Source organism: Ranitomeya imitator, chromosome 5 (assembly GCF_032444005.1).
Source record: "Ranitomeya imitator isolate aRanImi1 chromosome 5, aRanImi1.pri, whole genome shotgun sequence".
Taxonomy (NCBI): Eukaryota; Metazoa; Chordata; class Amphibia; order Anura; family Dendrobatidae; genus Ranitomeya; species Ranitomeya imitator.
Window position 1 is genome coordinate 81,160,701 of NC_091286.1, and position 27,558 is coordinate 81,188,258.

General features: G+C 42.1%; 1 protein-coding gene across 1 annotated transcript in view; it reads right to left on the minus strand.

The window, feature by feature from the left end:
- Positions 1-27,558, minus strand: part of EML6 (EMAP like 6) — a 178,409-nt gene that overhangs the window by 119,548 nt on the left and 31,303 nt on the right. Inside the window, exons 2-7 of the mRNA XM_069768872.1 lie at positions 12,297-12,456; positions 10,279-10,377; positions 6,498-6,566; positions 5,740-5,925; positions 5,475-5,610; positions 266-467 (exon numbers count right to left, since the gene is read on the minus strand). Coding sequence (XP_069624973.1) covers positions 266-467; positions 5,475-5,610; positions 5,740-5,925; positions 6,498-6,566; positions 10,279-10,377; positions 12,297-12,456 — 852 coding nt within the window. The remainder of the gene's footprint in view (positions 1-265; positions 468-5,474; positions 5,611-5,739; positions 5,926-6,497; positions 6,567-10,278; positions 10,378-12,296; positions 12,457-27,558) is intronic.

The window sequence follows — 27,558 nt, forward strand, 5'->3', positions numbered from 1 at the left end:
GCGGGGTTGTACAAGGATCAACATTTACAGAAATGGCAGATCTGCAGCACATTAAACAGTTTTTAATCAAAACTGCAGCACCCAGCAAGTAAAGTATGAGACACATTTCTGGAATCAGGGACTCTGTCTCTACAGCATGCTGCCCTCAGATGGGGTAGCAAAATCCTAGTGACAGATTCCCTTTAAGAGAATATCCGATCTCTCAAATTGAAATCACTGACAGAAGTTCATATGTTTGATATAAGAAATCAAGTTTTCCACACACCTTACAGATCGATCGTCACTTCCCGTAACTGCTAAAGGTTTCTTCGGGTGCATGGCAAGGGCCCAGAGCTCCCCCTCGCAATGGCCCTGCATTACTAACATGGGCTTATCCCGTTCTTGCACCATCACTTCAAAGATTTCACTATCCTGGGTCCCGGCTAGAATTCTGTCTCCTTTCCAGCACACACTTCTGATAGAGAGGCCTGCATACACAGAATAAGGAAAAAAAGAATTACAAGCTGATTTAATAGTGCAATAATCCTTCTCTGTCAGTAGGACGGCATCAGGCCTTACCATATGTAACAAGTAGTAATATATGGCCGAACCTAATTAATTCTAATGACTTAATCAATAAGAGTAGAGACCTTCTGTATGCCAGTAAGCATGTATTTGCTCTTCCCACCCTTTAGTCTAAGCTTTTTTGACTTCACTTGATCTACTCAGGACAAGGCTGATGCCATAACTTGCACTTTGCTGAATTGCCAGCTCTTATTACCCTTGGCTAATCAACTTACCAAGAGGAAGCAAAGCTCAGGCTTCAAAAACCAATATAATAAGGATAGGCACCTAAGAAAGCCCCCAGTCAGCGCGGTCAAAAGGTTTAATACAACGCTTCTCTTATTTAGGAATTCCCACTCATTCTGTATGGAAGGGACAACAGGGGCAACAGTTCTATGTCACTAATCTATCACTTACTGTCCTTAGAGAAGACTCAGAGTGTTGCTGGCATGGCCAAGAAAACTTATGCCCTACCATGGCGCATGTGGATTTGTGGACCCACAGTGCCACAGGACCGGGCCTGTCCAGGAAGGGGAGTAGCTAAGTGGCTACCTGGTGTTCACTGGAGCTCCTGATGGTGGCAACAGACTGAGCTGCAGGCAGCCGCCAGGTACCACTCCTGGGCAGGACCCGGTACTGTAGCTGCTGACCCCAGGGGTCAGGTACGCTGACACTGATTAGGGCTAGGTCTCCATTCAGTCTAGTAAGTAGGGTTTTGGCAGTACACTGACCAGGGAACAATGTTCAGGCACTGGCTGTTCACAGACCAGGAACGAGGTTCAGGCACAGGTTGCTCCGGTTCCAGAGGAGGAGGTTCAGGCACAGGTAGCACCGGGACCAGGAGAAGAGGTTCAGGCACAGGTTGCTCCGGTTCCAGAGGAGGAGGTTCAGGTACAGGTTGCTCCGGTTCCAGAGGAGGAGGTTCAGGCACAGGTAGCTCCGGGATCAGGGGAAGAGGTTCAGACACAGGCCGTTCCGGGACCAGAAGAGGTTCAGGCACAGGTTGCTCCGGTTCCAGAGGAGGAGGTTCAGGCACAGGTTGCTCCGGTTCCAGAGGAGGAGGTTCAGGCACAGGTAGCACCGGGACCAGGAGAAGAGGTTCAGGCACAGGTTGCTCCGGTTCCAGAGGAGGAGGTTCAGGCACAGGTAGCTCCGGGATCAGGGGAAGAGGTTCAGGCACTGGCCACTCAGGGACCAGGGGACGAGGTTAAGGCACAGGTTTCTCCAGGACCAGAGTACGAGGTTCAGACACAGGCCGTTCCGGGACCAGAAGTGGTTCAGGCACAGGTTGCTCTGGGTCCAGAGGATGAGGTTCAGGCACAGGTAGCTCCGGGATCAGAGGAAGAGGTTCAGGCACTGGCCGCTCAGGGACCAGGGGACGAGGTTAAGGCACAGGTTGCTCCAGGACCAGAGTACGAGGTTCAGACACAGGCCGCTCCGGGACCAGAAGAGGTTCAGGCACAGGTTGCTCTGGGTACAGAGGATGAGGTTCAGGCACAGGTAGCTCCGGGATCAGGGGAAGAGGTTCAGGCACTGGCCGCTCAGGGACCAGGGGACGAGGTTAAGGCATGGCCACTCCGGGGTCCAGGGGACTACTGGCCACACTGGGACTAGGGGCACTTCAAATACAGGACTGGCCACACCAGGATCAGGGATACAGTTTCAGAACACTGGCCGTACAGGAACCTGGGGACTTCACAACTTGCTAGTAGTACCCCTTACTCACTACTGACTTTACACGTTGCTTGGTGACTCCCTAGGGTTGAAGGAGTCTTTTGTACAAGATGCCTCTCAACAACAAGCTGCACTGCACCTTTAAGAACAGTGGAGTGCGCGTACTAGGTGCGCTATCAGGAAGCAGGAGGGTCACGCCAAGAAACCACACCACAGGACTGGGGCTGTGAGTAAGTTGGTGTCCCTGCATGGAGGGAGAAGGGGACACCATAAAGTGGCGCCGGACATAGCGCTACACAGAGCAGACTAATTCCCCTTTCCAAATCCCAAAACATTATGGAAAAACTAGATTCTAGTAGAATTATCCTGGCTTTGCACAGTGCTATTTATTTAACTGTTATTTGTATGTGGTTATAAACTTTGTTTGCTACTGATATGATGCCAATATATCGGATTTGATATTTGCAGAAATGTTATTTCTCTCTAGTAGTGTCCTGAAGAGATTTCAATTAATATTTGCTTTTGCATTCTGGCTAACATGATCTAAAAATTAAAAACATATTGATTTTCTTTATTTTACACACACTCTAATGTTATTCATTGGGGGCAATGAATAATAGAAACGGTGTGTATGTAGCATGAAAGAATCTGTCAAAAGTCATAATAGAGAACACTAAACAAAACGTAATGCACATGGCAGAGCTATGGATTTCTCCTGCAGCACGATCACCCGTATAATCCTCAGTGCTGTATATTAACAATGGAGCACAGTTAGACAAACACTGAAGAGATACATCATTTTTAGTGGGTTATTTTTTAACCAGCCACCTGCTCTATCACATAACAGATGGTAACGCGCATGATAATTGCAAGACTGGGCTTGTAAACAGTAAACTGTAGGATAGACTGGCCGTTCGGTATGAAGTATGCTTTTATGGAGGTGGTGCCAAGTGTAAAAAAAAAAATATTGAAATACACTACGTGCATGAGCCCTAAGTCTAATTTCATTTTTTTAAATCTAGCTTACACTAGTCATAAAGGGTTTTTGCAGAGTCAAATATTGTAGACAATGCTGTACTTGGTTTTCTCAGTCAGCTCCATAGACATTGAACTGAGCGGCAACTAGCATTAAAAAGGGGTACGTGAAACCCCCATTCTCATGACCGGTGGGGAACTCAACAATGTGAACCCCAGTGATCTTACACTTACATGATAAGTTTTGATTAGAAAAAAACTCAATACTTCAATCCTGATGCTCGGCGTCCGACCTCTGACCCCTTCGTTCTCAAGATCGTGAGAGTTCCAAAGAGCTAAATCAGACTTGTGGACCCTTTTTAGCCAGGGTTGGTGAAGATCCTAAAGATCCTACAGGTCAAACCCCAACTTATCATAAAATAATAACATATCCTATTGATATACCTTCAGGTGTTTAAAGGGGTTCTACACTACTTGGTCAACCTCTTCATAAATGCCTGATTTCCCCTGGTAAAATTAGAAAAGCATATACTCATCCCCAGCTCCAGCCCTTATAAATTAATCAAAATGGACATGTGCTCTCATCGACCGCTGATTGGCTGCAGTGCTCACATGACATAACAATGTCACAAGAAGGTATTAATAAAAACCATCAGCTCATCCACTTTCTTCAGTTGTTACAGGAGAGTCCAATACTTCACGTTTTGCTGTTTAATAATAATAGAAACTGGTGAAAATTGTAAGTGGTTCATCTCTATTCTCAATTAAAATTCAACTTCTTTATTTAGATATAATTAAAATCCTTATTTGATGGTGCAGTATAATAATTCATCAACACATATCACATCATCAGGAGTAAGACCGCTTCATGTTCGAAACGCGTTGGTGAATCATTATACCGCACCACCAAATGTGGATTTTATTCATATCTAACCAAAGAAGTTACATTTGAATTGTGGATTGAGCTGGATATGTTACCATATTCTCTAATAACAATGCCATGCAAGCGCCTGGAGATCCGGCTCCGACACCGCTGGAGAGGGGCAGCAGGTGAGTATAAGCTTTCGTTCTTTGGCTCGGGGGAATCAGGCAATTAAGAAGGGCTTGTCTAAGCAGCAAACAACAACCCTTTCAGGTCTGTACAGCTTTTATCACGGATACAAGTTAAGCATCAAAGCCTAAGTTACCAGTCTGACGAAAAATGTACTAAATATTGTTTATACTGAATGGTTCAGTCATTGTATTTCTAATACGAGAGGATCAATATTCTCTATATAAATAACTACTCTCTCAGGTCACTGATAGACCAGGGGATCACATACAGATATCTCCTGAGCCTGCAGCATTAATGATGAAAAGGTGATCATATGGGACACAGGCTGTCAGCGAGCACACTGTTCTGGAATAATGTCTATCTGGCCAAAAAACACCACTAAATATTATCCAAATTGGGCCATCACTAGCACCTACCAATAGTCACACAGGTTATTAAAGATACATTTCTCATTGGGTATAGGCAAGGGATGTGTCTTAAAATAACTTTATGTGATGTCTTTTTTTATTTTATGCTTTCCACCTTTTATCATTGATTTTATTGCCTTACTAAGGTCATGCACACCTTAATTTTCTAACCCAGGCCCATGTATGTAGTAGAAATAAAAAATCCTAAGCTGCTCTTCTGGCACTGCCCAAGTTCCCTGTCAGCTCCTAAGCTTCCTTTTTGGGAGGAGATGGACATGTGACAACCTCAGCCAATCACTGGCCATAGCAGTGACCAAGGCAATACTACTCAGCCAGCGATTGGCTCCAGAAGTCACATGTTTGTACAACTAGAACAGGATGTACAGAGACCTCTGCAGATAATTACTGAATCACAGAGAGAGGAAGTTAAAAGACCGACGGGGTGACCTAGGCACGGTCACGAGAGAAGCACTGGCGATTAGTAGGCAAGTATATTTTTTTTAAATAATTCTATACATCTTTTTTAAAAATAGTGAACAACACAATTACTTAGAAAGAGTCAATAAATTGCACAGGCACCCTTCTCATCCGACCTCAGGTGTGTTGGTAAAATGGTCTCCAATTATCCCAGTAGGGATCAGCACCCTGCAGAACTCTGGCTGTTGGGAAACAATAACTCCAACCTATACTCTACAATTATGGCATATTATTCGGAAAGGCCATAAATGTTCTTGGCCAAAATGCTCTTTTAGGGTAAGTGACACAAGAAAGTGGTTGCAGTTATTAGAATCTGGTGACAGACTGTGATACAGATCACCTACCTTTATAACCTTGATCACTTTCACGTAGATCGATTTTAGTAATTGGTTTGAAGTCATTGTCCCATAGGCGAATGCATCCGTCTCTTCCACCAGTAGAGAAGCCTTCTTCACAGGCGTACATACTAAATATTCCAGCCTTCGATGTAAAGAGAATAACAGGAAAGGAAAGTATTGAGGCACAGAATAAAACCTTACAAAGTGCCTTCACATTTATTTTGCAGGACATAGTGTGGTGCATCTACCGCCACAATCCATCAACACTTACGCTGTGAGCTCCTTGAATGGTACGGACCAGTGTCAGACCCTTCCATACATAGATATCTCCATTTAATGCCCCTGAGTAAGTGACATCATCTCTTGCACACGATAAGCACAGGATGGTCTGTAAATCTCCAGTTTTCCCAAAAATCCCTCTTTTTGCTGTAAGGGCATTTCCACATAACGTCCAGAACTAAAAAGACAGTATAGTAGATCCAATGTGAGTAAACATCCTAAATCAAGAAAAAAGGTATTCCATACAAAAAACCTATTATAACAATATCACTGTATTACTTTCATGCTGTCTATGATCTATATTACACATACATTTACTGTGCCTGAGAAATTAACTAAGGTAATACCGAAAAATATTTATGTAGACTCACTGCCAATTTTATCAAAGCAAGTGACATTTCTCATTTGTTACACAGGTGACAACTTAATGGTCGGTAGAGGCCGGATTGCCAGGACCTCCCCTTTGATCACGGGAAGAAAGCTTTGATAATCCTCTGCTCCATTTATTGTCTGGGAGATACTTGAGTAGAGAGGTCAACTTCTCTCAGCAGGCGCAGCCAATGGTCTGTTCCGTTGGGACAATTCAACGCCCCAATCTTGGGATTGGTGGGGGATCCATCTGCCAGGACCCCAATGTATCAGCAAATTATCACCTAACCTAGGAAGGGGTGATAACCTGACATGTTGGGAATGGGCTTTAAAATAATAAAACTGCAAAAACATGCTATAAAAAATGATATAATAACTCACCTTGATATGTTTGACCCCACAACTGACCAATCTGTTTTGCTGATATGGATCCCATGAAATATCAAAGATCTGAAAGTAAACAAAATATTACTTCCCATGTAATCCACTAGCCAAATGCATTATTAGCTTCACCATAGAGCTCTATTACCCTGTACCCCACATGCAAACCTGGTCTTACAATGATCAAGTACGAAGCCAAAAGGAACATTGCATAGATCATAAAGCAAAACCAAGATCAACTGCAGGCAAGAGATATCAGTATTATTATTGGTGTACCGGTGTATAATCATAAATCACAGGAAAAAACTACAAAACAAAGGAAAAATTAAAAACCTTAAAATAAACTGAACTAGTCTAAGTGTACTTGTGTGTATATACCTGAGCAACTGGGGTATTAAAATGAATCTGGCTAAAAGAAGAGGCAGAAGTAAAATTATATGGAACATAGGAAATGTAAGGAGACAAGATCACAAAGATATCCTAGCACATGAGGCTCTATCACAAAGCATAAGAATAGAGGGGCTAAAAGGCTAAGGCCTCAATTCATCAAAGTAATTACCCTAGAATGTTTGCAGAAGAAATTTGAATTTTTGGTCAAAATGGCTGGAGCAGGGGCAAGACGGGATGCCGATGCTAAAGCTCATCTAATTTATGATGAGCTGTGTCATTACTTATGCCATAAATATTACTCCAGTCCCTGACTAGAGTAAAGTTTGTGGAGATGTGGACGGCTTTGATGATGCGGCATTTTGCAATCAGATGCTCCTGATTCATTAAGAGGCGTACGTCTGGCGAGTGGACATCACCAGATGTAATAAATTGGGGCCTAAGATTTTAGGGTGCTAGCATCTTGTGTGTACATGCAGGCAGTCCAGAGTTCTCCTTCAATGGAAATCTTCAAACAGAGGCTGGACAGACATCTGTCTGGGATGGTTTAGTGAACCCTGCATTGAGCAGGGGGTTGGACACAATGACCCTGGAGACCCCTTCCAACTCTACCATTCTATGATAATACATATATGATGCTAAAGAAGTATAGGGTCAAAAACAGAATTTTTCAAGTCTTTTAGATTTGGTGTACAATCAGCCATCCAATATTATCCATATTTTCAGCCCATTTTATAATTTTGTATATATGAGAACCTTTTGTCAATAATGGATAATTTGCACATAACCATAGTACACTCATACTAATGCTCATACACATTAGATAACAGTTGGATTAACCGCTCAATTTCAGTAGGATTAGCCGAATGACGGCTTCCTGACTGTTACCCGTCAGATTATGTTGAGGGACATAAGGATCTGACGGTTACAATTCAGCCACCTGATCATTTTGTCATGAAGACAAGTCATTACCAGATGATTCTGGCAGCGGCTCTCGTACTCAACATAGGAACGCTCAACAAGGTGTATGTGTGTATGGGGGAGTCAGGAGAGATAGCTATCGTTTATCTGCCAGCTGAAAAATGTCTATGGCCTGCTTAATTGACAGACGATTCAAAGGGAGCTGAGGCAGAAGTCAAATAAGTCAAACAAGAATTTGGACAAACAGGCTCCTGAATGATGTGTGGCAAAAAAATTGAGCAGCAAGTCTGCCGCAATTCAGAGAAAATATTCTGAGTGTGTCTAATCTCTAAGAATGTTCTAATTCTTTTCCAAAAATGTTCAGTTTCTGTCTCAAAAGAAAAGAGCAACCGTGACCCATCCATTTATAAAGGGAATAATAAGTAGCATAGTATACTGATACTAGTTATCCTATATCCACTTTGTTGTATAAATGTACAATGCTTGCTCGTTTCCAAAAGGGGGCACAAACAAAAAATTTCAACTCTGAGAAATCACTAGGGGGTATAGCCATCTACTCCAGAGGTATAATGAGCATACAATAACAATAGCATCCACTATAGCCCCTTATATTCTGGTAGTGGAGGGAGAAGACTTGCCATAATGGCCATCAGAACACTGCGTCAGCCTCTCCGCTCTCCATCACCGAATACAAATGATTATAATGGCTACTTTATTTTGTAGACTTTTCCAAGATAGCAGGTTTAGACACAGGGATCTGAATGCTCTCCTCTATTATATTGCTGTTGCTTTTAAAAGGAGCAATTTGGGTAAATAGAAGCATTCGCAGGCGTGATCGCTACATGTGCTCGGCTTTTAACATCCTTTTCCGAATCATTCAGACAAGAGCGTTGTCAAAATTGAATTCTCTATATTCCAAACTCTCCTTTTCACATGCAGTTTATACTACTCTTCACGTTTCTAGCAGATGTGCACATGCATCACGATCAATGAGCGCCAGCTATTTATTTTCGGAGAAGCCTAATTGCGTTGCTTTCCGTTTGCCACACAGAAAATTCTTTCTAAATTCTTACATCAGTAAGTATAACATAATTAGCTTGACAAAGTTTTGAATTGTAAATTTCCATTACATTGCACTTCATAGCGATTTCAATAGATGTACGGAGGAACATAGCCTCGCCATAAACATTGAATATTCATTTGTGAGGTTAAGTGGTTGTGGTGGGATCTGCAGTCTGATACCTAAAGAGCTGCCAGACCTTTACTCAATGTGTGGAAACTGCCATTTCCCCAAAATTAGATGTCTACAAAAGTTTCCTTCATGTATTTTCTCAGTAGGTTCATCTTTGCCAAACTCAGAAGTTCTTTTAGAGAAACTATTAAGAGTCTAAAGCTGTCCATACACATTAGATGGCCATCGGTTGAGGTTTGGGGGCCTCTAGGTGTCGAAATATTATTATTTTGAATGCCAGTACTGATGAAGAGTCCACTTGCATGCACCTTTTAATTTGGGGAATCTTTCAGCTTCCATTCATGGAAATGTAGTGAAGTAAAGAGAATTTGTCATGCTGCACTTGACCATGCCCAGTCTCACTAAACTCAATCTACTTTTCAAAAGGTTGGCACAGCTACTGCTAAACCACAAGTTGTGCAAAGATGTTATGACATTTCAAACAGTTTTACACCAGATTTCATGGCCCTTAGTGCTTTGTTGAAAAGAGGTCCTTCAAGTCTAAAATTAAACATCTAAACACTAGATAAATTTTGGCTTTCCAATAAAACTCACCAGTCACCAATTTTTACCCTTGTAAAACATTGCCACTGTGCTTTTGTCCTAAAAATTATTTTCCAAAATTATACCATTCAAAAGCTGATCAAAATCCTGCTTTTGGCAGTATGCGATGACCAAATCATGCACTGAATAAAAATCTGATTTCTCTTCCTAAAGAAAGGCTTGGGAATCCACAGGCTGCGTGGACTGTCTTGACACCCCAAGTGGGCAGCTGTAAGCGGATTGCCTTACACTGTGGGGGTGTACAAACTACTTTTCCTTAGGTAAACCTACATATGAGTTGCCACAAAATCTAGTAGAACTACAGGCAGAGGTCCTGAACAGGAGTCCCAGTGGACGTGTCACAAAATGCTGATAATTGTAAACTATGGATTAACATCATGTCTTCTCCATTTATGTGCAAAGCTACATTTCAAATTGTAATTGTATATTGAGTTCTCATTTATGGGGACCATTTTGTTATGTTAGCTCAGATATCCCACCTCACACACAAGAACCTCTGTCTGACTGGACAGCCAGCTGTAAGGGATCTCACTGGAGACAGAAACATAAAATAACTCAAAATCAGCATAAAACTAACAACTAATAATAACTGCAACATTTAAAAACAGAACAAAAAATAATACAACAAAAAATAAACACAAATATACAGCAACAGAAGTACATGGGGCCCTTCAATACCCTGTCTGAGTGTCCAGTAGCGGTCGCCAAAACTTTGCCTTTCTGCCAATCCCAAATGCAAACAGTGTTTTTGGCATCCAATCCCACAGAGGCAAGGCGCTATGGAAAGAGAGAGGCAGCAAGAAAAAAGAAAATCAGTCTAATAAACAATTACAAATGTCATTCATATGTAGTAGTCTATAATACACTATTCGTATACCAAATACACAAAGAGCATACTGCTTGTTTTAAACTTTATACTGTACAGTATGAGTCAAAGAAATGACGTTTATATTATCCATTAACTTGGTGATTAAGCATTTATATATGGATTTTGTAATATGCATTTTATATATACTGTATATATATATATATATATATATATATATATATATATATATATATATATAATCGTCTAAGGGGTACCTCCGTCTGTTTGTCTGTCTGTAACGGAAATCCCACGTCACTGATTGGACACAGTCCGGCCGTGAATTCGCCCTTCCCTACTTCCGTCCAGTCAGTGCCCCCTCCCTACTCTCGTCAGCGCCCCCATAGCAGTTTAGCAGTCGGTTAAGCGGACTGCGTTATACTGCGGTATAACGCGGTATAACACAGTCTGTTAATGCTGCTATTAACCCTGTGTGACAAACTTTTTACTATTGATGCTGCCTATGCAGCATCAATAGTAAAAAGATCTACTGTTAAAAATAATTAAAAAAATAATAAATTGTGCTATTCTCACCTTCCGGCGTCCACCGAAGCTGTCCCACTCTTCGCGATGCGGCCGGCAGCTTCCGTTCCCAGTGATGCATTGCGAAATTACCCAGATGACTTAGTGGTCTCAGCTTCGGTGGACACCGGAAGGTGAGTATATAACTATTTTTTATTTTAATTCTTTTTTTTTTTTTTAACAGGGATATGGTGCCCACACTGCTATATACTACGTGGGCTGTGTTATATACATGGGCTGTGTTATATACTACGTGGGCTGTGTTATATACTGCGTGGGCTGTGCTATATACTACGTGGCTGCTATATACTACGTGGCTGCTATATACTATGTGGCTGTCTGTTATATACTACATGGGCGGTGCTATATACTACGTGGCTGTGCTATATACTGTGTGGCTGTGCTATATACTACGTGGCTGTGCTATATATGTGGCTGCTATATACTACGTGGCTGTGTTATATACTACGTGGGCTGTGTTATATACTACGAGGCTGTGCTATATACTACTATATATCTATAAATATTTATATTTAATATATAGGTAATATATGGCAGCTAGTATAGTGAGTAATGTGGGGGCTAAAGGAGTGACAATATTAATTGGGCCTCTTTTAGTGAAATGGCACTACAATGATGTTGTATTCCATATCCGATTTTACATTATAGGGCAGATTTATAAATCCCGTCAGCTGTATTTGGCTTGTGCTGTAATTAGTTTGTGGTTAAGAATAAAGTATTTTGTTTTTGGTATTGGGGCAATATAATATAAATTACTGGGCAGTCAGGGATCTAAAACTTCCCAAGACCAGTTCACGAAATTTCTGTTATTTAAATGAGGCTTAATTTTTGTCTATACCTCATGCATTCTGACTTACAGACAAGCTCGGACTGGCCCACAGGGGAACAGGTGAATTCCCTGGTGGGCCCCTCTGGAGGAGTAAATCCCCCACTGCACTATTATCAGCAGTTGTTGGCACAAAAGACTTCATTCACTATGTACAAACCAGGCCAGCATCTCATCATTCATTCATCAGACTGCCCGGTTTACTATTTTATAGATGCATAGCTAAATTTGTGAATGAGGGTAATGTTATATATATGGGTACCTACCGTACCAGTGACCCCCAGAGTCAATGTTACTACTAAGCCCTGTTGGCACCCCAATCTGACACTGCTTACAGTGATATCTACTTTCTCTATTTGCTATATAGTGTGCAACACTACTAACTGGTAATAACATAAGCTGTAGAATGACCGTCTTTCTAAGGAAATGTGAAATGTAGGAGACAGTATACTAAATACAAACCTGTCCTTCTGAATCAAACGCCAAGCCAGCTACTCCGTGCGTGTGCACATCTTTAAGGATGGAGACTGTCTGAACAGTGTATGAATCCCATATACATATATAAGGGTCTTTTCCAACCTGTCCTGTGGCAACAAGGGATCTGTCTGGATGTAAAGCAAGGCTGTAGGCAATAAGACACAACGGAAAATAAATTACTACATTAATAGTAGTTTTACAATCAAATAAAAAGTTGTGCATATTCATCATGTCATAAAAGTCATTTAAACTCATATCCCAAAGTGTTGGCACCCTTGAAATCGTTCCAGAAAATGAACTATTTGTCCCAGAAAATTTCCAAGCAATACATTTTTTTTTTCTGACAAAGAAAAATGGTCAAAATTAAAACAAAACAAAACAGTGCTTTCAGACCTTAAATAATGCAAAGAAAACAAGTTCATAATCATTTAGAAACAACAATACTAATGTTTTAACTCAGGAAGAGTTCAGAGATCAATATTTTGTGGAATAACCATGATTTCTAATCACAGCTTTCTTGCGTCTTGGCATGCTTTTCACACGTCTTTCACATCGCTTCTGGGGCAAAAATGTAAGCAGTTCTTCTTTGTTTGATGGCTTGTGACTTTCCATCATCCTCTAAGTCCAAGCTTACAGCTAAGCAGAGTGATAATTTCGTTATCTCCCCAGCTAGATTCTCATACTCCAACACAGGACATTGGGAAAGGGCAGTCTGGCATCCGTCTTTGCTTAGTAGTTGCCTTCATATCTAATTAAAGACAGCCTGTCACCAAAAGAGACCAGTTTCAAATTTTATTTCCACTGGTCATGATTATTCCATTTTTATTTTTGCTTGTTTAAGTCCACCATACAGATTCAGAGATATGAACCTTTTTATTTAGTGCCAACTTTCATGTTTTTTTGTCTTTACCAAGCATGGCTTACAAGATTTTCTGGGGGCATGTCTAAGTTGCCATGAGAGCAACTCCCTTTTGGTAAAGACTGTGAAAATTATCATTAAACAAAAAGGATAAAAAAGAAAAAAAAAAAAAAGAAAAAGAAAAATGGAGTACTCAAGGAAACAAAGGCAATGAAAGAACAGAGACAGGTTTTCTTTTATTATTTGCTTTTCTTAAAGCTTGGTCTTTTCCAGGATTAAAACTCACAACTTGTAGAATTGTAGGCAGAAACTTTAACAGCGAGACACTGGTTTCAATGCAAAGCATAGGAGGATTTTCTCTGCCTAAGGCCGGGGACACACACAACGTATAAAAAAACGGTCCGTTTTTAACGGAGGAGAATCGCAAACATTTTTAGAAAACAGTGATCCGAGTGCAGTGCGAGGTTGCGATTTTCTCGCATCAAATGATCCGTGTGACATCCGTATGGCATCCGTACTGCGTGTTTTTATCGCAGGCTTGCAAAACCAACATACGCCAATACAAGGGATCCATGTGTCAAAAAAAACAAACATATATACTGTCTATATATATATATATATATATATGTCAGTAGACACATATATGTATATATATTAATATTTCATCCAGCGCGATATAGCAGAAAGCCGGTAATTCAATTGCCGGCTTCTGCTTTCTCCTTCTTAAAACCCGACATGATTTGAGACCTGGTTTACATACAGTAAACCATGTCTTCTCCCCATTTTTTTTGCATATTCCACACTACTAATGTCAGTAGTGTGTCTATGCAAAATTTGGCCGTTCTAGCTATTAAATTAAGGGGTTAAATGGCGGAAAAAATTGGCGTGGGCTCCCGCACAATTTTCTCCGCCAGAGTAGTAAAGCCAGTGACTGAGGGCAGATATTAATAGCCTGGAGAGGGTCCACGGTTATTGCCCCCCCCCCTGGCTAAAAACATCTGCCCCCAGCCACCCCAGAAAAGGCACATCTGGAAGATGCGCCTATTCTGGCACTTGGCCACTCTCTTCCCATTCCCGTGTAGCGGTGGGATATGGGGTAATGAAGGGTTAATGCCACCTTGCTATTGTAAGGTGACATTAAGCCTAATTAATAATGGAGAGGCGTCAATTATGACACCTATCCATTATTAATCCAATTGAATGAAAGGGTTAAATAAAAGACAAACACAATATTTAAAATTATTTTAATGAAATAAAAACAATGGTTGTTGGAGTATTTTATTCTACGCCGAATCCAGTCACTGAAGACCCTCATTCTGTAAGTAAAAAAACATAATAAACCAACAATATACTTACCCTCCGCAGATCTGTAACGTCCAACGATGTAAATCCTTCTGAAGGGGTTAAAATATTTTGCAGCCAGGAGCTTTGCTCTGCAAAGCTGCTCCTTGCTGCAAAACCTGCAATGCAAAACCTGCAAAAGCTCTGCAATGCTGCTCCTTGCTGCAAAACCCCGGAGAATGAGGCTAAATATAGATCAATGATCTATATTTAGCTTCATTTGCGGTGAGGCGCCCTCTGCTGGCTGTTCATAGATCGTGGGAACTTACCTAGAAAGCCTGGGAGCTTTCTGTAAGTAAAAAAACATAATAAACCAACAATATACTTACCCTCCGCAGATCTGTAACGTCCAACGATGTAAATCCTTCTGAAGGGGTTAAAATATTTTGCAGCCAGGAGCTTTGCTAATGCAATGCTGCTCCTTGCTGCAAAACCCCGGAGAATGAGGCTAAATATAGATCAATGATCTATATTTAGCTTCATTTGCGGTGAGGCGCCCTCTGCTGGCTGTTCATAGATCGTGGGAACTTACCTAGAAAGCCTGGGAGCTTTCTAGGTAAGTTCCCACGAACAGCCAGCAGAGGGCGCCTCACCGCAAATGAAGCTAAATATAGATCATTGATCTATATTTAGCCTCATTCTCCGGGGTTTTGCAGCAAGGAGCAGCATTGCATTAGCAAAGCTCCTGGCTGCAAAATATTTTAACCCCTTCAGAAGGATTTACATCGTTGGACGTTACAGATCTGCGGAGGGTAAGTATGTTGTTGGTTTATTATGTTTTTTTACTTACAGAACGAGGGTCTTCAGTGACTGGATTGGGCGTAGAATAAAATACTCCAACAACCATTGTTTTTATTTCATTAAAATAATTTTAAATATTGTGTTTGTCTTTTATTTAACCCTTTCATTCAATTGGATTAATAATGGATAGGTGCCATAATTGACGCCTCTCCATTATTAATTAGGCTTAATGTCACCTTACAATAGCAAGGTGGCATTAACCCTTCATTACCCCATATCCCACCGCTACACGGGAATGGGAAGAGAGTGGCCAAGTGCCAGAATAGGCGCATCTTCCAGATGTGCCTTTTCTGGGGTGGCTGGGGGCAGGTGTTTTTAGCCAGGAGGGGCCAATAACCATGGACCCTCTCCAGGCTATTAATATCTGCCCTCAGTCAGTGGCTTTACTACTCTTGCGGAGAAAATTGTGCGGGAGCCCACGCCAATTTTTTCCGCCATTTAACCCCTTAATTTAATAGCTAGAACGGCCAAATTTTGCATAGACACACTACTGACATTAGTAGTGTGGAATATGCAAAAAAAATGGGGAGAAGACATGGTTTACTGTATGTAAACCAGGTCTCAAATCATGTCGGGTTTTAGGAAGGAGAAAGCAGAAGCCGGCAATTAAATTACCGGCTTTCTGCTATATCGCGCTGGATGAAATATTAATATATATATATATGTGTCTCACTGACATATATATATATATATATATATATATATATATATACCTATTCTATGTGTACACATTTATTCGACCTATTCTATTCTAAGCTGTCAGTGTGATTTTACTGTACACCGCACTGAATTGCCGGCTTTTCTCTCTAACAGCGCTGCGTATTCCTCGCAAGTCACACTGCTGGTCCGTGTGTGATCCGTATTTTTGGGGCTTCCATAGACTTTCATTGGCGATTCTCGGCCGCGAAACGCTGACAATCGCAGCATGCTGCGATTTCACTCGGATCCTGAATACGGCCGAGAAAATATCGGATGATGGGAGCTGCCCCATAGATTAACATTGGGACGAGTGCTATGCGATTTTTTATCGCATTGCACTCGTCCGTATTACGGTCTAGTGTGACCCCGGCCTAAGGCCACATCACAATCACACTATCAGTATTTGGTTAGTATTTGGTTAGAATTTTGTATACTTACCGTATACTTTGTATATGTATTTGTATACTTATGATACTTTCTTCTTACTATTCCATTCCTGATTTTGGCTTAGAAATACTGATGTAAAATACTGACCAAATACTGAAACTGTGACCTAAAGATCTAAATGCTAATCTTCTTTATAGACAGGTTGTATTGGTATGTTTCTATATACCAGTACATCTTCATATAAAAAAACAATAAGGGTATGTGCACACGATGCAGATTTAGTGCAGAACTGCAGCAGATTTTTCTGCAGCAGAAACGCTGCAGAACTGCACTGTGATTACAGTACAATGTAAATCAATGTGAAAAAAAAAGCTGTGCACATGGTGCAGAAAAATCTGCTCAGAAACGCTGCAGATTTCAAAGAAGTGCATGTCACTTCTTTTGTGCAGTTCTGCAGCGTTTCTGCACCCCTCCATAATAGAAATCTGCAGGTGCGTTTTTGGTGCGTTTTTGATGCATTTTTGTGCAGATTTGTGCGCAAAAAAAGCATCAAAAACGCATAAAAAACGCACCTGCAGATTCTGCCAGGAGATGCAGATTTAGTGCCGAACTGCACCAGATTTTTCTGCACCAAATCTGCATCGTGTGCACACAGCCTTACAGTAACCATATATTTCATTACACTTTAAAAAAAAAGAAGTCACAAACCAGTAAATAACAACACATTTCATATCCTTGTTATTGCAACAACCCGTATAAGACAGTGAACAGAATATTTACATTGACCTGTGATTTGTGAACAAAATTGTATGATTGTTTATTTTTTCTCCAATAAATCTATAAAAATAGTTAACACAAATGTAACACCTACTTATGTGTATGGCAAAATGGCATTTAAAAAAAAGTACAGCTTGTGTCACCTAGACCTCATATAGTGAGGCTTACTTAAAAACAAACAAAAAAAGTTCTGGCTGCTTCAACTATGAATTAATTAAAAGAAAAGAGAAAGTCATTGTGTATTTTCATGTGTTAGGTGTATGTGCATATTTTATATATGCACATGTGCATGATTTTGTTATGCATATGTGTGTGTAATGTTTATATGCGAATGTAGTATATTAGCATCTGTGTATTTTATATATGTGCCTATTGTGAATATGCATGTAACTGTGTATGTACAGTATATGCAGGTGACGGTGAGGCCTGGTGAAGGGGGGGAACCAGACACCACAGCACGAGAGCTGTTTACCATCAGTGTACACCGCTGATTGGCATAGTGTAGATGTAGACTTATACGGATGAGTGAACTGATTTGCAAGGCCCTGATGTAGTGGCCACAGCAGAGGTCTGTGGCCACTAGAGGTAAGCCCTGCGAATCACCTCTCTCACGTTAGTGGTCTGTGGCCACCGTAGGTGAGACCTGCAAATCACCTATATCACGTTAGTAGTCTATGGCTAACAAAGGTGAGACCTGTGAATCACCTCTTCACGTTAGTGGTCTGTGGCCACCAGAGGTGAGCCCTGCAAATCACCTCTTCACGTTAGTAGTCTATGGCCACCGAAGGTGAGACCTGTGAATCACCTCTTCACATTAGTGGTCTGTGGCCACCGGAGGTGAGAGCTGCGAATCACCTTATCCCTGTAGTAGTCTGTGGCTAACGGAGGTGAGACCTGTGAATCACCTTATCACTTTAGTAGTCTGTGGCCACCGGAGGTGAGACCTGCGAATCACCTATATCACGTTAGTAGTCTATGGCTACCAAAGGTGAGACCTGTGAATCACCTCTTCATGTTAGTGGTCTGTGGCCACCAGAGGTGAGCCCTGCGAATCACCTCTTCACGTTAGTAGTCTATGGCCACCGAAGGTAAGACCTGTGAATCACCTCTTCACATTAGTGGTCTGTGGCCACCGGAGGTGAGCCCTGCGAATCACCTTATCACTTTAGTAGTCTGTGGCCATCAGAGGTGAGACCTGCGAATCACCTCTTCACGTTAGTGGTCTGTGGCCACCGGAGGTGAGCCCTGCGAATCACCTTATACCTGCTTGTATCCTCAGCGCCATTTCTGATCAGTAACCCCGACGTGATGTCAAGCACATGTCCAAAATTATGCCATGCCAAGCTTACAAACAAATCAAGGTGCTGTGGAGTCCGGCAGGTAGGAAGCGGTTTGCAAAGCTCCTGCCTGGCAGCCTGGAGTACTGACGTGACCGCTAATCAAAGGTCCTGTGATTCAATTCACTCATCTCTGCTTATTGAATTTGTATATATTTTTGTTTCAGAAATACTTTTACAATCGTAAGGAAAAAATAGTAGTAACTTGTAATTTGTTATTTTCACACTGGCAATAAAATCTGAGCAAAGTGGAGAATAATTGACTGCCACTGTTTTTTCCAGAAATGAGATGATTACTATTCATAGATAGAAAGTGACTGATTGAGGTCTGCGTGTGCAGTCACAGCAAGGTGAACTAGGGATCTATGCAAGGGGAATTCTCACAGCTCCACAGAAAAACGATGAAAGTGTGAAGAAGGTGTGCTGTATAATCAGCGTCGGGAAAAGCGAAACATTATCTCAGCAATGGAACTTGTTGTTTGAAGAACCAGTAATAATCTCACACATCGCAGGAAAGAACCTGGGAAAAGATTGTTCCCAACAAGTTTTTAACACTGTCATAAAGCACATTAACAACATTTGGATTAAATTTAGTTAGTTGCTTAAAATGGTGTTCTCAACTTTGAACATTATCCACAGGATAGGGAATAACTTTCCGACTGCTAAGGGTCCGACTCCCGTTGCCCCCAGTGATCCCGAGAACCTCTGAAGAGCCCCAGCGGAATGGAGCAGTCGTCGATCATACGCACTACCCCTCCATTAGTTTTAATGGGAACGCCGAAGATCAGCCATGCCCAGCACTCTTGCCCTTCGATTAACAATTAATGGATGGGTAGTGCGTATGATCGACCACCGCTCCATTAAGCTGGGGCTCTTCAGAGTCTCGGTTCTCAGGATTGCGGTAGGTCACGGTAGTCGGACCTCCAGTGATTGGAAAGTTATCCCCTATCCCGGAAAAAACTTTCAAACTTTAGAACACCATTGTAAGTTTTATTTATTTTACTCACTTATATAGCATCATTAATTTGCAGCGCTCTACAGGCATCAGCATCATTATCCACATTGAGGAGCACAATCTAAATTAGTATATCTTTGGAGTGTGAGAGGAAAAGGAGGAACCTGGAGGAAACTCTGGAAAAAAGGAGGAGAACACACAAACTCCTTGCAGATGTTGTCCTTTGTGGGATTTGAACCCAGGACCAAAGTTAAATTATTTAAATTAAACTGGTTCTCTGGATAATTGATCTGAACCTAATATGGCATATTTTAATAACTTTTGGACAATTGTGTATTTAAAGGGAATGTCCAGTAAATCTATTGTTTAGACTCATGGAATTCTTAAAATAAAAAAGCTAATCTTTACCCATTTAATCCCCCCCTCCACTCCAGGCCAATGCTCCTGTCTTCACTAAATTCTGGCAGCAGTCACAAGATTGGATGGCAAGTGATTACGATAGCTGATGTAAAAGAGGGAACAACTGTTGGACAACCAATTTAAAATACATATTGAGTATGCAAGGAGATGGAAATGCTGCCCATGTTTCCCCTGGGACGCATTTATGTGTATTGTTGATGTGTAATATGACCTGGGAAACGCGTTATGGTGTTGAAGTACCGGCCATACTGGCATCATAGTTCCCCAGAGGGGAAAGAAGGTACGTAACAGCAGGTTGAGTAAAAAAAACTCTTCCTGGCTGAACTGCAGTGTCGAGCAAAGTAGTGAGGAATAGTGAAGACAGAGAACAGAGAATTTGTATGAGGAAAATATTACGCATTATGAAGGAAACGTTTGAGAAAATATGTATCCGCTTTCTGATGTATATAACCTCTCCCAAATTAGTGTTCAGTAAAAGGATATTTTGAACTGGTGGTCTCCCTCATTGAGCTGTCAAACATCTGGTCCTGGTCAACAATCAACATTGGTAACTACAGTAGGTGCGAGGGTTGCAATCACACCCAAGCCCTGGAGCCTAGGGGGCCCCAATAGTCCCTTTGGCCTATATAAAAATACCAATGCTATTAAAGACTTACAATAATTGGGGGCCCCATTAGAGCTTTTGCCTTCAAGTTCAAGTTACTGCCCACAGCACAAGTTCACACACCTAGCCAGGACTCCCACCTTCATGTAACATGCCGGGACATAAGAGATGAGTACCTCACCCATGGCTTCCGCCCCGCGCCACGTTACAAGTACTTGGTATGACTGTGTCACCCTACATTTACATCAGTGTTTCTCAATTTTTTTCAAACCAAGTACCCTTAGCAATAAGTCTGACCCCTTAAAAGCAACCTGTCACATTGTACGTAGAGTCTGACCTGTGGATAGCATGGTATAGAGAAGCTCAGCAGTATAATATATAGAATGAGAAGCTCAGCAGAATGATATATGGGTTTGTTAGAAAAGATTCAGTATAATTTATATTTTATTAATTTAAATCCCTCCTGTTTGTATAAATGAGTCTAGTAGGAGGTCCCACTAATGATTGATAGCTTTCTTTACAGGCATATTCATGTATGGAAGACTGTCAAACATTGAATAGGACCACCCGCTGGACTCATATGCATACAAAGGATTTCAAAGTGTAAAATGCAAGTTTTATGAAACCTCTCACAAAAATGTATATCAATCTGATCAGCTGCTCCTGCTCTATAACATCCTGCCTGCAGATCAGATACTGTTTTCAACATGACAGGTTCCCTTTAAAGGGGTTATTCCCTTTCAATGAAGTTTCTATCCCGGCGTCAGCTTGTTGTAAAACAAAACTACGCTTGACTTCCTTAACAGGGGCCACTGGTGATTCTCTGCTGCTCCCGATGCCTAGCATTGGCTGCGGTGCTGGCATCACGTCAACAGATGGCAGCCAATCAGTGAGCTCAGTGGCTCTCAAGGGCGTATTCCTTCTCCACTGGCAAAGCCGCTGAGTTAGGCTGCTGCACTGTCAAGGCAACATGAGCGCCACAGCCAATGCCAGGCACCGGGAGCAGTGCCAGAGACCCTGGAAAGCAAGCATAGGGTGGTTTGCTGTTTTATCACAAGCATCTTTGTTAAAAGGGAATAAACCCTTTAAGGCCTGACCCAATATCCTACTGTATGTAGTAAAATGTAAGGAAATGGTGGTCACCTAGACAGGAAGGACCATGGGGAGTACCAGAAATGGTCGTATACACCCTGCTACTGCATGCAATGTAATGTTGATATTGACATGAGAGGAACTTGGGGTCTGAGACAAATAGGAATCTATATTTCTTCTATATCATCTCCCGTCATAATAATGTGATCTTTCTTTTCATGCTATAATTCAATTAAGGCAAAATCCTAAGGCAGGAGATTACTATAAATGAAGCAGGAATGGGCTGGTCATCTGTGCGGTTAGGAACAAGGAGGGCATGGATGCCCCTGGCATCATTCATCAGTCAAGTAGAAACACGATTTCGGGGAATAGCTGAAGTGAGTAGTCACACAGTGTTCGCCGTTCTCCCCTAGCTACGCCAGTAATTAATTGCTGAGGAATTCCCTCATCTTGTTTTTATTACATTCTCCATAATTAAAATAGCAGAATGGAGTTAGCTTTATATTCTCTAATTAATCAAAGATATCATGTGTCTAGCCCTTAATTTAGGATGTCAGGATCATGCCTGTTGTAAAGGCAAATCAAGAATCTAGGGCAGTTTACAGAAGATAGAAGAATTACACGTCGGGTGACAGCCTGACGTTACACATAATCATCCACAGTGAGAACTACAGCTTGGACGCGGTGTACACTGAATTACAGCAGTGAATTTCCCGTCCATCTGCCATCACGCATACTACTAACAAGTAACTGGGTCTACTAAGTGCTAGAGATCTCCGAGCTGCAGTTATATGACAGCTGACTACAGCCATGACTGTACCCCCTATGCCTACCACTTTCTGCAGGTGCTTTTTGGGGGGTGGGGGAGGCGAGACTAGGAATAAATATACAATGTGTAGTTACATTTTTCAATTAGCTGTTTTTAGCGCCCACAATAGTGATCAGGAGCTTTTGTACTATAACTGCGGTCACATGAAAAAAGAAAACCTAGCCCTTTTTGGAAAAATCCCCATAAATGTTGACTGGTGGCCATAACATGGGCAGAACTCCTTTCTACAGAGAACCTTGGTTCAAGATTCTTCAAAACCTTGTGATGATTAAAGGGAACTTGATAGGGGACACGACGCAATAAAAAGTAATACCTTTAGAGTTTACTTCTTATTGCCTCTGTTGTTAATAATTTCAACTTTATTCCATATGTGAATGATTCTAGGGTCACATTACAGATTTTCACTCATCCGAGAAATTTGGGGCAATTATTAAGAACACACCCTGATCAGAGTGTAATTAGAGTGTCATCCAATTTTCTCGGATGTGGAGAATTGAAAAAAAAAAATAATCCATTTTAATCCGCTAGATTTCTGAAACTTAACATGGACAAAACAGAATTCATCATCTTTCCCCCATCTCACGTGACCCCCCAACGAACCTATCCATTACAGTAAATGGCTGCCCACTCTCCCCAGTCCCACAAGCTTGCTGCCTCGGGGTAATCCTTGATGCTGATCTCTCCTTCAAACCACATATCCATGCCCTTTCCACTTCCTGCCGACTTCAACTCAAAAATATTTCACGAATACGTTCATTCCTCAACCATGAATCTGCAAAAACCCTAGTCCATGCCCTCATCATCTCTCGCCTTGACTACTGCAACCTCCTGCTCTGTGGCCTCCCCTCTAACACTCTCGCACCCCTCCAATCTATTCTAAACTCTGCTGCCCGACTAATCCACCTGTCCCCCCGCTATTCCCCGGCCTCTCCCCTCTGTCAATCCCTTCACTGGCTCCCCATTGCCCAGAGACTCCACTACAAAACCCTAACCATGACGTACAAAGCCATCCACAACCTGTCTCCTCCATACATCTGTGACCTCGTCTCCCGGTACTTACCTACACGCAACCTCCGATCCTCACAAGATCTCCTACTCTACTCCCCTCTTATCTCCTCTTCGCACACGTATACAAGATTTCTCTCACGTATCACCCCTACTCTGGAACCCTCTACCACAACACATCAGACTCTCGCCTACCATCGAAACCTTCAAAAAGAACCTGAAGACCCACCTCTTCCGATAAGCCTACAACCTGCAGTAACCACCGATCGACCAAACCGCTGCATGACCAGCTCTATCCTCACCTACTGTATCCTCACCCATCCCTTGTAGATTGTGAGCCTTCGCGAGCAGGGTCCTCACTCCTCCTGTACCAGTTATGACTTTTATTGTTTAAGATTATTGTACTTGTTTTTATTATGTATACCCCTCCTCACATGTAAAGCGCCATGGAATAAATGGCGCTATAACAATAAATAATAATAATAATAATGTGCCCATGAAATTCGGACCGCACTCGGATGTCATGTGAGGACTATCCAATGTTTTCCACGGACCCATACACATGAATAGGTGAGAGCCGTCATCAGTGTATCGGAGGCAAATCGCGAATGCTATAAAATTGGACATGTGCAGTGCCCCATAGAATTAAATGGGGATGAGTGCTATACGTCAAAATGATAGATAGCTCACGTCTGAATATGGTTGTGTGCATGAGCTCTTATTATGCTGGGTACACTATTAGGGCTCGTGGTCACAACTGTAATAATTGGACAAGTGCTATCAGTCAGAGTCTGATCAGAGTGTGATTAGCATGAACAATCCGATTTTCTCGAATTAGACAAAACTGGTTGTGTGACCTTAGCTATGAGGAGCTGGCCTTGATTCTAAAGACTATTTAGGACCAATGGATGTATAGCAGTATCCGAGGCTCTAAGGCAGTGTTCTCCAACTCCAGTCCTCAAGAGCCACCAACAGGTTATGTTTCAAGATTTCCTTAGTAGTTCACAGGTGATGGAATTATTGCCTGTGAAGGTGATGCAATTATCACCTGGGCAATACTAAGGAAATCCTGAAATCATGACCTGTTGATGGCTCTTGAGGTCCGGAGTTGGGGAACACTGCTCTAAGGGATGCAGACTTTTTCCAGCACTGGATACGTCAACCTTATTGTTGTGTTCTATTATAGATTTGCTTGCTGTATTTTATTAGAGATTTGCTTGCTCATCAGTTCAGCCTCAGGAATCAATGTTTCTATTCAGTGACAAAAGGCAGCGGAAGACTTGCAGGTTGTTTTTTATGCATACAAAAGGCCAGACCCAAGATTGGTAATCAAGGACAGCAATCGTTCCATTACTCTGGTAAGAGTGTCAGAGGCCTCAAGCCATTGCTCTCCCAACCACTAGTCTCATTGTATGGATAGGGTTAGTAGACCCAGCAGAGCCGTCAGCACAGGGAGTCCCACATGCAGTCCAGGTGATGGGTTCGGCCTGAGGAAAATACCTCCACCAATGCACAGTTTTGGCGGTAGAGTGTGTACACTTTTACCCATTCTGGGGGCTGATCCCAGGGAAAGAGAATAAGCCACATGCTTAGTGAGGGAGTTGGTGCAGTGATGTCGAAGGGAGAGGATCTACTGCTGAGGTCCTGGTGCCCATGAATGGATGGCCTATGGAATTTGGAGATCAGTTGTCGGCTGGGCTGGATACATGTGCTACGGTCGGGTTATCTGTCATCTGAACGAGCGTGGACTGTGACTACAGACTACACTGGTGGGACATACGAAATCTGTGGGTCAACCTAAAGTTGAGAGACAATAAGTATCGCCTATTATGGGGGTAGTGGAACTACTGGCCCCGGGGAGGGGATCTTGTGGACTGGAGGCAATGTATTTTGGCCATCTACCCAAAGTTGCTGTAAAACCATGGACGTAAGGAATAAAAATTAGTTGCATCGTTAACCTGCCTAGCTAATTATTACAACCCACAACCTCAGATCTTCACACTAGCCTAAAAACAAAAAAAAGGTTCTCCATCTTCTCCATTCTGTCAGTTTGTGAAAATTGGACTGCACTCTGATGTCATCCATAAACCTGAATGGTCGAGTGCGATCCGATTATCGGAGGTAAATCATGCATGCTGTGATTTTTTTTCCTTAGACCACTCGGACATATGCACGGACAAAATCAAACATGTGCACATCCTCATTGATTAACATTGATCTGAGTGCGATCAGATGTTTTGACAGATCTCATTCGGACCAAAACTATCGTTGTCTCCATGAGCCCATATTCAACACATCTGAGAAACTCTGATTGAATATTAACATAATTGGACCGAATTTCTGAGATGTCAGAAAAATGGTGGTGTGACCTTTGTCTGAATACCCAGGATTATAGTGGAGCGGTCCCGGTGACAGGAGAGAAGGCTGTAAGCGCACACACTTGTATGCTGGAGCTTAGACTGCAGACACTGCTCGCTCCGGGTAAGATAGCGCTGTCAATCCCCGGAGAGAGAGGTGTGTACATATGCTAAAAGAGTGGGAAGAAGGGTGCGCTCAACCACACCACATCCTAATTAAGGGTACCGTCACACTCAGCAACTTTCCAACGATCACGACCAGCGATACGACCTGGCCATGATCGTTGGAAAGTCCTTGTGTGGTCGCTGGAGAGCTGTCACACAGACAGCTCTCCAGCGACCAACTATGCCGAAGTCCCAGGGTAACCAGGCGTCCGCTTCCCTTCACTCCTCCTGCATCTTGTGTAAGCGCCGGACGTAAAGCAGAGCGGTGACGTCACCGCTGTGCTCTGCTTTACAGCCGGCTGGCACTGACACAGGATGCAGGAGGAGTGCAGGGAAGCGGACGCCGGGAACGTGACAGGCACCGGAATGTGAGTATGTGTGTTTTTTTTTTACATTGGTAACCAGGGTAAACATCGGGTTACTAAGCGTGGCCCTGCGCTTAGTAACCCGATATTTACCCTGGTTACCAGTGAACAAATAAAGTTCCAGACTTTCAGCTCCGACCAACGATGGCACAGCAGGATCCAGATCGCTGCTGCGTGTCAAACACAACGATATCGCTATCCAGTACGCTGCAACGTCACGGATCGCTATCGTTATTGTTGTAATGTTGTTCAGTGTGAAGGTACCTTTACATATGGAATAAAGTTGATATAATTAGCAACAGAGGCAACAAATAATAAACCAAAGTTATTTTGGTAAGGACTATGTTCTATATCTATGCAAATATATGTACCGAAAAATAATAAATGTGCATAAAAATAAAATGCCCGTTGGAACGGACAACCTCACTTTAAAAAACGCCAGACGTTTTTGCCCCAGTGACAAAACTAGTGTATAAATGAGAGTCCTTTGCTATAAAACTTTATTTATTATGTACGCCACTGATAATAAAAGTGCTCCCATAAGGATAAGAAGCCACAGTACGGGTCCACCTGCAGTGACCAATGGCCTCATGATATTATGGGTGAAATGTAGGTGTTACCCCTAAAATCATGCGGCACTGACCACTATAGGTGGAGTAATGTTTACCATATACAAAGTTTTTACCATCTTTGAGTCATCGGTGTTTTTCATGGATGGATAAATATATAAATAAATGACAAATCTTCCCATATACTTTGCAATGTTAAACAAGAACCACACACGGACAGCGCACGGACAGTACACAGACAGCGTACGGACAGTACACGGACAGCGCATGGACAGTACACAGATGCTATCCATGTGCAGTATGTGTTTTTCACGGACCCATAGACTTGTATTGACCCTTGTCATCCGTGCTGCTGGAAAAAAACGCACCACAGATAGTAATGACGTGTTGCTGCTGATGTGAAAAAAATGGATACATGTACATGCAACACTGATGTCTGAATGAGGCCTTGAATGAGTTCCCATGTCTAGTTATCGTTTAAAACGAATCCAGTAGCAATCAATTATCTTAGCAGGACAAAAAAAAATGTTTTGTCACAACTTTTTAGTCCGGCTAATAAAATGGACTGCGAATAGTCAGTCTTTTTCTAACATTTAAGTCTATGGATCCATTAAACAGCCATACATTTTTCTTCCATTTGATATGGATCCGTTTTTTTGCTTATTGGATCCGTATCAAACAGATG